General features: G+C 39.4%; 1 protein-coding gene across 1 annotated transcript; it reads right to left on the bottom strand.

Moving 5' to 3' along the window:
- Positions 1–1082: 1082 nt before the first annotated feature.
- On the bottom strand, positions 1083–11261 carry slc25a42 (solute carrier family 25 member 42). The gene is made up of 8 exons (XM_035169853.2): positions 10708–11261; positions 7276–7437; positions 6913–7024; positions 6737–6762; positions 6324–6490; positions 5811–5927; positions 5361–5512; positions 1083–5102 (listed from the first exon to the last, which is right to left on the bottom strand). Exons 2-8 carry the CDS (start codon positions 7354–7356, stop codon positions 4777–4779), a joined length of 981 nt encoding a protein of 326 aa, XP_035025744.1. The 5' UTR covers positions 7357–7437; positions 10708–11261; the 3' UTR covers positions 1083–4776.
- Between the last annotated feature and the right edge of the window lie 236 nt (positions 11262–11497).

The raw sequence follows: 11497 nt of genomic DNA, 5'->3' as shown, positions 1-11497 counted from the left end.
TAGATGCAAATTGGCTCTGCCTCCGCCTGGCATCTTGCCAAGTATCTATAGCAACCACATCCTCTGACAGCCTCCATCCCTCCCTCCTTCTCTCTCTCTAATTAGTCCTCTATCTTCCCCTCAGCTTCTTTCTTCCTCTGCTCATTTTTTCCTCCCACATTCCCAGAAATCTTTGCACAAAGAATCTGCTCATAGGTTTCTGTCCTGTTAAAGCACAAAAACCTGAGCCAGACCAAAAATATTTCTCAGACGTCAGTATGTTACAAATACTCATGTTTTATTTTCTCTAAATCTAGATTGATCTAAATCTGGTCTCAGACACGCTCTTTGATTTAATACTATCATCCTGTTAAATAAACTGGTTTTGATGGTTGGTTTGTTTCCTTCTTCAGTTTCTCGCTCAGTTTCACGTGTTACGTTCACGGTCAAGTTCAAAGCGCCGCTGGGCCTCAGGCCTGAGCAGCTTCTGACCCAGCTCACCACTCAGAGCGGGGCTGCAGCGCCACCTGCCGGCCACGTGAGAAACTACAGCCGGAGCGCTTCAATCATTCGTGAGGATGGAGCGTCCTCCACTGGTCATCCATTGTCACTACACATGTGTCCAGTGTGCACAAAGGCAATTAAGAATGTGCACGATCAATGAAAAACACATTTAAAAAAGCTACAATGGATTGACAGACAACAAATAAATAATATAATATTATGTGTCCTCACTGATTCACTGATTTGTATTTATAACTTTCTATATTTTCATACATAAATTATAGATTAATTTCGATATTTGTATATAAATACAAAAACTACTACTTTAATTAATTTGTGTAGAGATAGATATATCTATATTTGGACCATGTATTTTTTCATATAATTACATTTTACTTGAATCATACTTTTTGTAGTTTCTTATTTTTTGTCACCAACAGAAGTAAAGTTTAAAAAAATGTATCAATCACTTTTAAAATGATGAGCGTCCTTGAGTCTAGGACTGAATATTTATCTACAGTTTAATTCCAATACAAAAAACTACTCCACAGACACAAGCCATTCAGAGCCATGGAAATCAGTGAAATAATCAGAAAGTGTTGTCAACATCCACTTTATTTAAGAATTTGATATTTCTAAACTTTCCTACAGTTTGACCATGAACACTACAGACTGGACACAGGGTGTGGTATTAGTAGGTACATTAACATTCAGTTGGCACAAACCACTCGGATTTACAAGGCAGTCATTATATCACTGCTGCACTGGATCAAAAACACACAAGATGATCTGCTGTAACATGTCAATACAGTTGCATTGTACAAACAATTTTCTTTGATCGGAGCAAATAAAATGACAAGTTGGCAGTTTGTTGTCGTCGTAGTGTGTCAGTATTTCATCTCATTAAGCCACTGTCAGGTCCTTCACAAAGATCATACTTTTATTTTGAAACAAATACAAAACGTAAAACTTTTTGGCATTTAATGATTGTCTAGGTTAGTTAGAATCTATCTATAATAGTATATTTCATCAATGGGTTTACCTGTCTCCTTGGATTTACAGGTGGGGAGTTAACAATACAATTCTCTTAATGCCATACCATATAAATCAAGGTACAAATAGACATTAAATCCTCCCTCATTCCTCAAATCAGTTCCAAAAGGGTTGAAATTGTCTCGAGTCCCAGAGCCGAGAATCGCGCATCCCACCCATACGCAAGGCAGTTTTTTAAGGTTTTACAAAATTCCCATACGAAAACTACACCTGAAGTTTACATTCAGTCACAGGCGTCTAACAATCAAACCACCTGCTGCTTCTTTAATACTTGAGAAATTTCACACCCTAAGGCCAGAAAATGGAAGCAACCTTCAGAAAGGTTAGTAGGAGTAGCTCAGTCAGAGTAAAAACATTACTATTCCTTACTAGGCACTTAAGTGTCAGTAACTGTCCTTCACTCGGCTTCAGTCACTGTATACTTTCCATCCAACGCTTGGAAACATCAGTTCAAAACATGTGAAGGTTTCAAGCCGTCTCCCTCCTGGTACCTAAGGTAACGACTGAAGATAACAAAAGACTAAACTTGCATCAACTGCTCTTCCGTTAAAGTTTGCTGATGCAGTCTGGTTAGTGTCACACATCACCTCAACGCTACATTTCCCCTAAACCTGATTCATTGGTCAATTAGGAAAACAATCACAGCATCAATGAACAGAGATGAGAGGAAGCTGGTCAGACAGACGCATTTGGAGGAGGGTTGTGAGTTTAATGAACGGGGGGGTTAACAGAGCTACTGAATAGAGATGGGTGTGAAATTCTAATGTTATAACATGAATGTATCGAAAACTGTTAAGTACTAAAGGTGGAAGATGAATGCTTGGTTTGAAAAGTTAAATAGTTTCTGATTTTAAGCATTAATTATTTAATTTCTGACTATTTTTCACAACATTAGTTTTAGAAACTTGACATGGCAAGAATCATTCTGGTACCAGCTTCAATTTTTTAAAACATATCTTTAAGGTGATTCAACTTTTTAAAAAGGGGGGAAAAAAAACACAATATTTGCTGATTAAATATGTGCAAACACAAATATTTTTTTCAAAACGTATTTTAAAAGATCATATTCTGAGGTATGTGTATGGCGGTTAGCAATGTTAAGGCATTACTCTGGACTAACTATTATGGTAGTTTCTCTGGTGACTTTTAGGAATAATGAATAATAAAAGTGATCTTATATTTTATTTAAGAGTTAAACATATTTTGTATTTATCATGTATTGATTTTTTTATTTCTTAAACTAAATGTTAAGTGTTTTAAAGATAAACTTTCTGCTTTAAACGTCCTGACCTCTGCTCCACTTGGCTCAAACACACTGCCTCAGTGGTTAAGGTCTAAGTATAGAAACTATTGACACTGCTAATGACTGGAGGCCGGCATCAATACTGCTGAAACTCACGTACACACAAAAAAACAAAGTGTACAATAAAGAGAACATTGAAATGTACTGAATTATACTTATGCTCTTCACTGTGTGTGTGCATATTTCCAGTCAGGTTTTCAGTCCAGTAGCAAATACCGATCTACACTGCGAGTCCACACAAAGCACAAGTTATTATTTCGATGACCAGTTAAAATCTGAACCAGTGTCTTGTCAAGATTTACACAAAACAAGCTTGAAATGGCAGCAAATTCATCAAGCGATAGATGCTTCAGACAACATTTGCATACGGTATACGGAACTCCAATGTTATCACCTGTTAATTAATCTGAAACAATATCAACAAACACCAAGGATTAGAAGAAATACCTCTTACAGTGCTACAACAATATTGAGAAATTGTAAACTTTATGTATTCTCTGCAGGGGAGTTGTATCAGATCACATTAGACTGTACACGTGTTCCTCCTTCACTGCTGATCACAGGTCTGTAAAATGACCCATCAAACTGTCTGATGTGCATTACTTCAGACTGCATGTCAGTTATTCTTAGCTCACATACTGAACAGAGCAACATGTATTGATAAGTGAGACAACAAAACTGTCAATCACTTTTGAAAAAAAATGTAAGTCTATGATATGATCAATAAAAACTAACTAAACTAGAATGGCACTCAGTTAAGCACATAGCTCAGCCAAGGGATAATTCCTGTATCTGCCTCTTTGTCAGCATTTGGCCAAAATGTATTAACATACAGGGGCAGAAAAAAACCTACCCCCATTTGAAACTACATTTTAATCTGGATTTCCATTTATCAGTCACCCTAAATATTTTTTTTTCCCCCCATCAAGATCCATGTCGTATTCCCTGGAAAAAAGGTGAAAATGTCAGCAAAAGTCCTTTCTCGCAATGTTTAGGAAAGTGATTTAAAACAGTTCCTGGATCCGCCTCTTTGTCAGGATTCAAACCAACATTGAATGGTTCTTTAGTTCAGTAGTTTTAGTGTAATCCTGCTACTAACAAACAAACAAAGAAACCAACCAACAAATAAACAAACGGAGAGGGATGAAAACATAACTTTCTTGGCAGAGGTAATAATAGGGCACTTTTTAAATGTTATAACTTTTGGCACTGGCATTAAATATAGATGTCTGATGTCAGTGCAGAAGCTTAACTCCAACTAAAAGTCTGCAAATTAAGTTTCACATTAAAGTTTTACATTAAAGATACTTGACTCGGAGATTTAAACAACTTCAACTCAAACCATAACTCACTGTGCCCTGGCAGTAAAGATGCTGTTACCTCTGTGCTGGGCAAGGTTTTATCTCTTTTATGCTCATATGCACTAACATCACTAAGATCATATAATCTTGAAGCTAGCTCACATCCTAACCTTTGGTATAATTCCATAAAACAAATGTACACAAATCAAAACAAATCTCAAGAGGGCACAATTTACTCTTATCAAACCAAATGGATGTTAAAAGTCAGTAGGAAATGAGTGGCAGCCTGCATTGCATTTGAGGGTGTCGGTTGGAAGCGGACACACAAGGCAGTTGAGTTATCAGTGTGTGTGTGTGTGTGTGTGTGTGTGTGTGTGTGTGTGTGTGTGTGTGTGTGTGTGTGTGTGTGTGTGTGTACCTCTGAACTCTCTGATCGATAAATACACTCACAGGCCTGGTCCACAAGGGGCACAGAGCGTAATAACCTATCAGCACCCACACACATAAAATCACTGAGCATATTGCACTTAGATGTACACGACAACAGTGTGTACAGGTACACAGTACCACGTCGGGCTGGGCGATATGGAAAAAAACATTATCACTATAATTCTTTTCATATCAGTCGATATGCTATTATCGAGACGTGTAGCCCATCTGATGCAGCTTCCTCAGGAGAATCTGAGTAAGGTCAAACGTCGTAAAGCTGATCCCCACTGCAACAGGCCCCTTCACCCAGTTCATGCTGAGACCTTTGTAGAGTCCGCGGATGACCCCCTCCTCAGACACGATCTCCCTCATGGTGCCCAGGATGGTGCCATATGTGTGACCGGTGACTCCCGCAGTCTGCATGCGCCGTCGTACCACATCCAGAGGGTAAGACGCCGACTGGCCAATGAGACCCGCACAGGCTCCAAACGCCAGGCGCTCGTACGAGTAGGGGTAGGGGCGGCCGCTGCGTTCTACACGGGAGAGGACGTTGTAAAGGAGTGCAATTCAATTTTTTTAAATTCACATATGCAACATAAACATTCAAGCCGCTTTCAGACACCGGATAATCTCTTGATATTATCCGGAGGGGCTTTATGTGAGAACGCAAATGTCCAAACAAGAGGCTGCAGAGATTTTCCTGGAGTTTCTCCTGCCAGCCCCCTAGTAAAAACTCCAGAGAATGCAGCTTAAGGGATAGTAGATAAATGGAGTTAGTGTTGGTGCATTACCAGCATGTAGCTTCTTCAGTGTCTCATAGGTAAAGAAGCTGAGGCCAGCATAGGGAACTACACCCAGTATGGTGGGTGCAAAACCTCGATACAGCGTCTTCAGGCCCTCTTCTCGAGAAATCCGCACAAACACATGCAGGATATTACTGTACCTAAAACAGAGGATACAAAAACAAAGTTTGAGAATTGTTTATTGCAGTTGGATAAAATTGGGCGAGGTGTTGTGCAACAAAAAAACAGTTTGAGTGAGATATTTTGGAGGTTTCACCCACTTCAGTTATGTTTTGTTTTTTTAAAGTCATCAGTGTCAGTGAAAAGAACATAACCCCTAACACATTTGAAATTTCACAATAATTTATGTTGTGATGATTTTCTAAAGTTATACTGAACACATTTTATCTCAGCTTAATTCTTTGTTGTTGACGGGTTTTAGCTGTTCCATATAGTTACATTTCCTTTGGTGTTACGGCCATCCTAGCTCGCACCATGTCCAGAGGATAGGTCAGCATGGCCGCCGTTGTACCAGCCATAGATCCGGCCAGTAACCTTGGTAACGGAGGCAGGACTCTGAAACAGCAAATGTGCGTCAATGTTGAGTTTTTTATGCTTCAGACAACATGTAGAAAATCTTGAAAAACATGAACATTGATTAAATCCCTAAAAACTCATCAGTTTCTCAAGATTACAGGTTTACAGTCTTTCCCTTGAACTCTACACCATTAACAGGTTTAGTGTTTGCGGATCTATAAATATGCCCCACCTCAATCTCCACCCACCCCCCAGCTGCTCGCCTGTAGCCCTGATGCTGCTCATCAATCACACTGCTTGTTTTCTCCTTTGCTAGATACTGTTTGTCACACTATTACAGGTGGTAATATTGGAGTAATCCAGGCATACACGTTTAAACCAGAGACCAACTCGGAAGAACAAGAAGTAAATCTCCCGGTATGAACTGACACTTACTTGCCCTGAAAGCCATAGTAGCTTCCCAGCTGCCTCTTGTACTGCTCATGAGCACAGAACTGGATGGCAGCGTATGGGATGACTCGCACCATGGTGGCAGAGTTCCCCCTCCACAGACTGAAGAAGCCATCCTTTAGGTAGGTGCGGTATATCAGCCTGTATGCCTCCTGTCAGTGTGTACACATAAACACATACTTTACATTCTTACTTAGATGGAGCGGATAATAATCTAGGATTGTTTATGGCACAAATCTGTATGTATGTGTCTGCAAGTTCTTTTGATCAGTTAATTAATTAAATTAAGAAACTAAGTTAACTACAGTGGATGTGAATCAATTTATTGCATGTGACTAAGAAGCAGTAAATTGTTTTAATAAGCCTCTGACATAAAATGTTCCTTAAACCAAACGTACCTTGGCAGAGAATCGTGCTGACGACACTGAAAAACAAAACAACGTACAATATAAATTAAATACACAGGGTTTAACAGTCCACTTATTGTAGAACAACGAAAACACAATCCATAGAATTTAATTTGGGTCGTTTGTAACCTTAAAACGGTTTTAGCTCAACCGTGCGTCCAACTTACCTTGGAAGATGATTTTAGTCCTGTCCAATGGGGCGACAGCGGTCTTGGCCAAAGCTCCTGCTAAAGCCCCTGAGAAGAGCGAGTTGAGGATAGTCCGAGTGTGCATCAGGCCCTGCTCACAGATGGAGGAATTGCTTTAAGGGGTCACCAACACGAACAGAGTGAATCCTGTGACACTGAATCCTCACATGCACAAACGTGTTTGATATGCTGTTGATCATTGAGCTGGCTTTTCAATTGGATTTTGTTAATTGAGCAGCTCAGTCCAATTCACAAATTAAATTACAATGCAAAAAAATGAAATGTGAACTTTCTTATCAGGTGGATATTTTTCTTAGAGTGTAAAGTAAAACGTTAGCTCACTTCTGACTGACTGGAGGAAGCCAGCGGCAGCACTTCTCCTTGTGTAAGAGATGCCCGTTGTTCCTGGACTCCATTCCCCATTCCCGAGGACTACGCACAGCTGTCACTGAGCGCGCTCATGAATTCAACCACAGGACGGGCGGCGACACCAGGCACTGAGAGCTACACAGTTGACAAGGAGAGACCTAAATGAGGATCAACAGTCCATTTATATACAATTTGAAGTTGAGCAAGACATTCCGGTGGCTTGGTTTTGACTCTTGAACCTTTAAGGCCATTAAGTCAAGTATGACTAAAATAAACTGCAAGCATCGTCTACAAAACAAGATCATTTGAATTTAAACTCTGGAGCAGCTTCCTCGTGTTTTCTTGTGCACCAAGAAATCTGATCTAGTTTTTGTTACATTGCATTTCTCTGCTGACTTCATCTGTGTCATGTCAGCAAGTAAGTTATCCTTCAACAAGAAAGTGTAAATACCCACCTTGAGTAAATGGTTACCTGGAGAATAATCCAGTTACCATACAGTAACCGACTACCACAGCTATAAAGGTCATCTGAGCAGCAAACAAAAACTACAAGAACACCATTGAAGAGTCTCCCTCGCTAAAATATCAGATTACAGTGTTACCACTTCTTTGTACAATCACAACAGTCTCTGAGCAAGAGCAACACCCAGGGCAATGTCATTACCCTGGCAAAACAAAAAGATGTCTACTCTGTTTTTCAATGAGCTAATCATTTTATCAGACAAATCAGCTATTCATGTAACCTTTAACCACAATGGGCTCTCTGGTTCAATGTTAAATAAACCGCCCCAAAAACCGTTTCACAATCAGTCACTGTTCAAACCAACCAACTTTAAATCACAGTCACAATTAGAGCGGCAATAATATTCGACATGCCCGATTAACATACCATTTACTTTTTTAATTCATCATTTTGTAACAAATAAACAATGTAAACAACTGAATCTGTGTTCGGAATTTTGTGTGGGAAGAAATACATTTGTTTGAGATTGAGTTTATAAAGCAGCGTTTTCCAGACTCGGTTTATGTCTGCCACATAGTCAAACAATAAAAAATGTTATCTAACTGTTTAATATCATAATATTGTACATTATAATCCAGTAAACTGACATTACTGTGACCTTAACACATAAACTGTTTGATATATGTGCTTGTGAAAAGGGATAAATAAGCCTTTAGGTGTTTACAAAAATGATTCAATGTGCATCCATGAAATTATGTCATCCATAGTTTTAATACTTCACTAAGTTAAATAATCACATGTTATTGGGAAAAGATCCACTCAGAAATCCCAGAGTTCAAGGAAGTGAACAGTGAGGAGAATCAATCAAAGTGAGATGGGGGAGATAGGCGAGAGACAAGAGAGCAAACGGGGAGTCTGCGGAAAAGCCATGTTGTCAAGGGCAACCAATATTGGCATAGGTACAATAGGGCTTCAAGCCAGATCCTCAAATGACCATTTAGACCCCTTTCACCTCACCCACTGTTCTCACCCACAATCCATCCCTCACCCCTCCCCACAGCCCCCTTTCCCCTGCATATCATTTTACAGTTCCTTGTTCTTGACTGCCAGCTCTGATTGGTCGCCTCGCATGTCATCTGTTATTCAACAGCACATTCCCATGCTAGACACACAGCGTCCCTGTGGATTAAAAGTGATACATACACAGCAATGTCTTCTTGTGTACTGACTTGTTGTTTTAAGAAACTACTGTGACCAACGTGTCCTTTCAACTGGGTTACATAATGACCATTAGTAAAACACCAGTGTACCAGGAAACTGGGATGTTTCAGAATGTGTTAGTATCAATAATAACTGACCGTCACCAATAACATGTGTGTGTTGGGCAATATGTCCAAAAATTATATCAAGATAAAAAACATTTATGTCAGTCGACAATTTTTTACAGATATGTGGTCGATTAATTATGCGTTATACCTCCTCACTGTGCTTGTCCGATATATAAGCATTATATCAACAAATATTTGACGTTTTTTATATTGGTATTGGAATGGAAATTTACTTAATAACTTCTTAGTTTATGCTTACAGCAGACATTTCAATCTAGGTTACAGCTCAACATCAACTTCACGGTGCACCCACTGTCTAGCATGTGAGCCCATTGTCTATTCATGTCTTGCACAAGTTGATCCTGAGATCACCTGAATTCTATGGTGACCTTTCGCTCTACTCTGGGTTAACTGGGTTTGTCCTTTGTTCCAAGAACTCAGCTGACTGACACAACACCCTAACCATACATGATACTATTTCCTCTCCAAGACATTTAGGATGCAGCCTATAAGTGACACAAAACAATACATTCACCCCCGTCTATCTTTTCACCCCTGTCTATTTGTTGGTTTGATGGTTTTATGAGCAAGATTACACAAATGTAAAGGGTGGATTACTATAAAACTTGGTGGAAGGACATAGTATTGGTCAGGGTAGAAACAATAACATTTGAATGCAGATCCCAATCAGAAGGAGGATGTAGGGATTTATTGTATCACTTTTTTTTATAATTCGCTAGATCTATAGTTTTTCAAAACTTTCCTTGATTTCTCAGATAATCATTTATAGATCTTGGTGAAGAAAGGCACGAGTGTTTCAGGGGCTGATACTTGTGAGCGTGTGCAACTTCGTGCAGATCAAAATTAAAATCCAGATGTAGTGGATTTGGTTTCATAAGGGGACTTTTGGGTGAGAGTGCCATTCTAGATGATAATGTTTTATTGCCCAGCTCTAGAGGAGATACAAGATGAGTAACATAATAAAATGACTAACCAATTCATTATTAATGAAGAGCTACACAAGAAATGCTGCATTTGAGAGGCTTATAATGCATTTTGAGGTCGGATCCAACCATCATTTGTGTGTTGTTTGGATTATTTTGTCAATAAATTAATTTAATTAAGAGAGAATGAGGAAACGATGCTCAGGATGAGATCTTCAATATATATTTATATACCAACAGGTTTTATTTATCATGACAAGAAAGAGAGAGGAAGCAAACCATCACATTTAACAATGATGTTTAATAAATGAGTTAAATAATACATTTACTGTCGATTTACTAGGACAGAACTCATTACTGCTGTTGAAATGAAGGACATAAGATCCACCTCATGGTCGTTTGACTGTTTTTTTGTTATTGTTAAGTAATGGTTTTGTAACAGCCTTGTTTCCTTGTATCGTTTACCTTGTAATATTATTGCTTGTACTTGGATTGTAAGTCACGTTATGTGCATTAAACCGGACACGGTATAAGAGCAAGGTTACAGTTCAGTAAAGAATTGCACATTCATCAATGATCAAACAGTCTCCAGGCTTCTCTCAGCACCAGACCTGACCAAACTTACCCACTCACAAACAAACACACAGTGATCTGTCGCTGCTTCTCTTACCTCACCCAGTCTGACACCAGCTCAGACACCTGGGGTTTCCTGCTGCTTAGAGATCCAGAGTTATTCCAGATAGACTGGTTAGCAGGTTCTTGTTCTTAAGTGAGCCAAATTCCAGGTTAAGTAACGTTAGCTAGCTGTTAGCTTCCCCGCTACACTAACGTTATTATTAGTCTAGAAATTCAGCTGAGTCGCCATTAAAAATAAAAATAAAACAATGTCTCCTGTCGTTAAACGCTGCTTCTTCTAAACACGTAGGAGATTCGTTGGCCCAACACAGACTCCGGGGGACTGGCATCGTCCATGCTGCTCCAACAGCTGCTGTCACCGCTGAACGTTAGCTCCGCCACACTGAGGTCCGACAAGGACAAGCGCCGAGGCATTGTGGGAAATGGAGTCTGAGGGGAGGCGTGCCTGGATAGGTCGCTCACAGGGGCGTGAACAGGAAACTCCCCAGAGTCTAAAAGATCATGTATTTATGTTGTGGTTATATCTTTTGGTTTAGTTTGCGAAATGGTTTTGGTTAAAAGATTATTGTTTACTGTTATTTTACATGTTAGTAGCGTGTTTAAAATAATCACCTTTAAGGGATAGTTCACCCAAAAATGAAAATCCAGTCATTATCTACTTGCCACTATGCTGATGGAGGGGTGAAGTGTTTGAGTTCACAAAACACTTCTGGGGTTTCAGGGGTAAACAGTGTTGCAGCCAAATCCAACACAGTGGACCTACTTTTCAAACGTATAAAAAAGCAGAAAAAAAACAAGATGCCTCCACACTGCCCCTGAGGTGT

The sequence above is a fragment of the Hippoglossus stenolepis genome, chromosome 11 (assembly GCF_022539355.2).
Source record: "Hippoglossus stenolepis isolate QCI-W04-F060 chromosome 11, HSTE1.2, whole genome shotgun sequence".
NCBI classification, from domain to species: Eukaryota; Metazoa; Chordata; class Actinopteri; order Pleuronectiformes; family Pleuronectidae; genus Hippoglossus; species Hippoglossus stenolepis.
Note: the sequence above shows the minus strand (reverse complement) of the source record. Positions and strands in the feature narration are given on the sequence as shown.